General features: G+C 36.0%; 1 protein-coding gene across 1 annotated transcript; it reads right to left on the bottom strand.

Annotated features, from left to right (window-relative positions):
• Positions 1–1,253: 1,253 nt before the first annotated feature.
• On the bottom strand, positions 1,254–3,945 carry LOC133301235 (disease resistance protein RML1A-like; the record flags this gene model as incomplete). Its single annotated transcript, XM_061500852.1, has 4 exons — positions 1,254–2,082; positions 2,257–2,912; positions 2,999–3,292; positions 3,385–3,945. Coding segments are annotated over 4 exons (1,965 nt in total), but the record flags the coding sequence as incomplete, so codon positions are not given.
• Between the last annotated feature and the right edge of the window lie 1,434 nt (positions 3,946–5,379).

The following is a 5,379-nucleotide window of genomic DNA, read 5'->3' as shown; positions in this document are numbered from 1 at the left end:
TTTCACATTTCAAGGAGAAGCTGAGATTTATATAACAGAAGCTGTCTATGGAAGGGGAAGGTGTGGTTGCGATTCAGTACACAATTTTAGCATTTGTAGAGTTTGAGGTAACTTTTGGGAGCTCAAAACACCCCATTTAAATTCTTAACTAAGCATGTTTATATGGTGGTGAATTTGTGTGACTTAAATCCCCTTCTTTCATAGTTAACATTCCTGGAATAATTTGCATTCGTATATGTAAATGTTGATTACATGCAATGGAAGTTGGTTAAAAGTGTGAAATATGAAGAATATGTGGTTGTGTATGTAGAAATTGGTAATGAATTGAAGTAAACCAGTGGATGAAAAGGGTTATGCACGAAAGCCCCTTGAATTCGTGCTTGAAGTGCCTCTGATTACAGAAGGAATAGATTCCTTGCTGACTGGAAATAATAGGAATCGCTTCGGATGTATAGGGAATCTATTCCCAGCCTCCAAATTTTGCATTCCTGTTCTTCAATCCTAAACTTCAGATCATACACACTTTATCACCTTCAAGGGCCTATAATGCCCAAAAGATACAACAATGTTGTGTTTTCTTTAAACTCTAAACTCAACCAGAATTTACACTTGCCAAATTGAGTCTTATGAGTTGGCCAAACAGAACTGAAAATTTAAAGTAAGGACCTTAGCCTTATGAGCATATGAATATGTTAACAGTATCGATGTTGGAAAAATGATATTTATACATAATAACAGCTTATATTACCTGTATGTGGATTTTCTTATTATTTGAGGCTCTGGAGGTACGTATCATGTGCTATTGGTTATGTTTCAAATGATATACCGTGCATACATGATTCTTATATTAAGAGCATGTTTGGATCATTTTTTTTAAGATAAAAGTTACATTTAAGCTCAAGATAAAAAAAAATTAAAAGCTATTTGATAATTACATAAATTTTTTAGCTTAAAAAGTTATTTAAAAGCTCTACAGTGAAAGATAAATAGTAAAGACCAAGTAGAGTGAAGACCAACTATGCTACAGTAAGTCTCTATCATATAACTTGCATTTAGTTTACTTTCCAAAATTGTTCTTCATTTTACTCTATAGAGAGGGGAAGGGAGGAGAAATATTTGAGTAACAATGATTTGAAAACAAGAGGTACAAAAATATTAAAGGGAACAATGATGACTAGGCATTACATTGCAAGGATAGAGAAGAGGAAAAAAGAATTTTCTGCACATTTCCAATGTTAGATAATCGTACATAATGAATAACAATATATATCCTACAAACAGTTCCCCAATTCAATGAACCCGTAACAAAGCAATCTCGTGAACTACTCCTAGAATTCACCATCATGATATCAAATCAAAGTGGATGAAGGTAAAAATTGGTACTGACAAAAATTAAGAAACCAGTCTCTAAGGTGAAAGCTAAGCAGTGAAGATCAAGTAGTAGCAGATAGAGAGAGAAAGAGAGTGAACCTTCGAGAAGGGGACATACCGTTGGAATAGTACTATCTGTAAAGAACCTTGGGATACACCACTCCAAAAGCTAGCTCAAAGGGTTAAGTGTCCAAGGCCTTATAAAGGCCACATTAGTTGCTCACACAATTAATGTGGGACTATATATCTCAACACTATCATTCAAATATTTGTTGAAGAAAACTGAGATATTGTGAGGCATCTACTGGGCTGACCCCAAACCCTCTTAACAGCAATGGCACGTACTGTGATGTCAGTGTTCGCGATGCTGCTGTAACCTTGATTTTAAACCTTGGCTGATGTTTGGCTTGGCTATTCAGGTAGCTGGAACATCCTTGGTCATACATTAGATACACATGATCCGATATAATTCCATGACGTGGTCTGTCCAGGTACACAGTGTTACCTTCATCTTCACCAACACTGATCTTAAATTTAAAAAACAAACCCTCTGATTGAACCTGCGGAACTACGAAGCAAAAAATGAAGCCCATCTCAGGGGACTGCGGACCAAAAGAGAGATCAATAGTTAGGGAGTCTTGTGTTGTCCCATACACCAGCCACTCTGGAACTTTGCTTCCCGGATACACATAAGTGCTTTGAGCAGCATTACTGCGACCAATTGTGGATAAATGTTGGTGTGCAAGGGCATTCAGCCTGATAGCACTGACAGGGTGTTCATCCAAAATGTAGCTCAACTGAAGGGACTGCGGAGTAAAACAGAAATCGATGCATAGGAAGTCACGTGTTGTGTTCCCATACAACAAAACTCTGCTTCCCTGATACACATTAGTGATTTGAGCATCATAATCACGACCAAATGTGGATAAATGTTGGAATGCAAATTTCATCATGTTAACTTGCGCATTCAGCTCAATAGCCCTGAGAGAATGTTCATCCAATTTCAAGCAATTCCAGAAGGCTACCCTTTTCTTGTTTTCATTCAGTTGTTCACTAGTGGTTGAAGGGAACAACACACTCTCCAGTGATATGCAGCCACTGGCATCTAGTATTTCAAGTGATGGGGGAAGCTCAGGTATAGTCGGAAGCTCGCTACAGTGGCGAATATCTAGATGTCGAAGCTTTGTAAGATGCTTGATGCTTGTAGGCAAGTTCTCAATGTAAGTGCATGCTAGATTTAGCTTTTGAAGTTTGCTTTGAAGTTCAATAGAGGAGGGTAGTTGTTTGATACCCGTGCCATTGAGGGAGAGAAAACGAAGGGAGCTCAGATGGATATTGCTTCCAAGGGTTGAAAGGGAAATGCATCCACCTAGATCCAATTTCTCAAGCTTGTTGAGAGAGAAAACGGATGGATGCACACTAGTCAGCTCTAGACAAAAACGGAGATCTATGACTTTAAGATTTGTGGCCTTTGAAAAGTCTGGCAGTTCCAGCAGGCTTGTGGATGAATGCAGTACGAGGGTGTTTAAATTCTCAAGTTCCTGTAACAAATTAAACAAAAGCATGAGCTAATGGAAGTTGTTTATTTGTATTCCTTAGAATGCAAATGCACACATGTATTATTTACCTGCACTTGGTGCCAAAGTTTTTTCACTCGGCTGTAGGGCAAGTTCAATTCAACAAGATTTTCCGCAGAAAACTTGGATGGCAAGGATTCCAAAGGGTAGGAAGCCCACCGAAGATATCGTAGTTCATTTGGCAAAGATTCAAGCCCTTGAGGAAGATACAACACTTTATAAGGCCAATCACAATACAAATCAAGAAATTGTAGTTTGCTCATCTTAGCAAATACTTGAGGGCTTAACTGCAGCTCCTTAATCATCGACGAGTTGAGGACTATGCTTCTGATGGCCTCACTCCCCTGCCACCAAAGTAGTAGAAAATTTTCAAACATCTTATAACTCGCTGTTCCTACAAAAAATAAGATACATTTTTGTAACTTAGGGATTTTACCTTGTTATTTTTCAGTACTTGATAAATGTCATCAGTATCCAACAGTCGACTTCGGTGTCCGGGGTCTTCAATAGATTCTTGGCGAACCATCTCCCAAGCTGTTTCTTGTATAATGTTATGCATGGATACAATATTCTTTTGAGAAATAGTTATAAGAGCTTTATCTTTTAACCTTTCTAACGCAGCAGCAACAGAATAATCACGATCCTTTAATAGAAGTTTTATTTTGTCAACATTCAAATTCAATCCATCGAAAAAACATGCAATATCCAAAAATATCTTCTTCTCATCATGATCAAGATCCTCATCAATGCTAATCTTAATAACATCATGAACCTTTTTATTGGGCACTTTTTTGAGCCTTTTTGATTGGCTTTCCCATATTTCTTTATCTTTTCCACGAAGAAGATGACCCAAGACTTTAAGAACTACTGGAACGCCTTTGGCATAATCGACCATGCTCTTAGACAGTTCATAGTATTCTATGTCAATATGATTATGTTCAAAGGCATTCAACTTGAAAAGCCGGAAAGACTCATCAAAGTCCAGTGCCTCAACTTTGTATAGATAGATACCGTAGTGGATAAGAATTACAAAGCGTTGGAAAATGGAAGGGTTGTGAGTTGTGACATCCCATAATTGAATGATTTATTTAATTCAATTTAACATTCCAAATTCATAAAGTACTATTAAATTATAATATTAGTATTTCTTTTATCTTTCTAAGATTAGCCTAATTATAAGAGGTGTAGATAATTGTGTTAGACTGTTAGGTGATGTGTATTTTAGTCTTTTTTCATATATCAAAAAATTAAATAAAAAAAATGTGGATCTACATATTTTGATGTCTGATTAATAGATAAAATTATTTCTTACAACATAATAACCTTATTCGCTTAAATTATTTACATAATAATGACTCCAAAACAAATAAAACTCTTTTAAGCAAATCTTTCCACCTCAAAAAACTCTCCCTCTTTTCTCTGTTTCTTCACCTTTCAAACAAATAAAATTCGTTTCTCTTTTCACCTTTCAAGTAGAAGCTGAGATTTATATGACAGAAGCTGTCTAAGGAAGGTGAAGGTGTGGTTGCGATTCAGTACACAAGCTTAGCATTTGTAGAGTTTGAGGTAACTTTTGGGAGCTCAAAACACCCCATTTAAATTCTTAAATAAGCATGTTTCTGTGGTGGTGAATTTGTGTGACTAAAACCCCCTTCTTTCATAGTTAACATTCCTGGAATAATTTGCATTCATACATGCAAATGTTGATTACATGCAATGGAAGTTGGTCAAAAGTGTGAAATATGAAAGAATATGTGGTTGTGTATGTAGAAATTGGTAATGAATTGAAGTAAACCAGTGGATGAAAAGAGTTATGCACGAAAGACCCTTGAATTCGTGCTTGAAGTGCCTCTGATTACTGAGGGAATCGATTCCTTGCTGACTGGAAATAATAGGAATCGATTCGGATGTATAGGGAATCTATTCCATCCCAGAACGGAAAATTTAAAGTAAGCACCTTAGCCTTATGAGCATATGAATATGACAACAGTATCGATGTTGGAAAAATGGTATTTATAAATAATAACAGCTTGTATTACCTGTATGTGGATTTTCTTATTATTTGAGGTTCTGGAGGTACGTATCATGTGCTATTGGTTATGTTTCAAATGATATACCGTGCATACATGATTCTTATATTAAGAACTTGTTTGGATCATATTTTTTAAGATAAAAGCTACTTTTAAGCTAAAGCTAAAAAAAGAACTAAAAAAAAAGGTTAAAAACTGTTTGGTGATTACATAAAAAATTTAGCTCAAAAACTCCACGGGGAAAGATAAATAGTAAAGACCAAGTAGAGTGAAGACCAACTCTGCTACAATAAGTCTCTATCATATAACTTGCATTTAGTTTACTTTCCAAAATTCTTCATTTACTCTATAGAGAGGGGAAGGGGAGGAGAAATATTTGATAACAACGAGCAATTAAGCAT

This window comes from Gastrolobium bilobum, unplaced genomic scaffold, assembly GCF_033153095.1.
Source record: "Gastrolobium bilobum isolate Gb01-03AN ecotype WA unplaced genomic scaffold, APGP_CSIRO_Gbil_v1 utg269010, whole genome shotgun sequence".
NCBI lineage: Eukaryota > Viridiplantae > Streptophyta > Magnoliopsida > Fabales > Fabaceae > Gastrolobium > Gastrolobium bilobum.
Note: the sequence above shows the minus strand (reverse complement) of the source record. Positions and strands in the feature narration are given on the sequence as shown.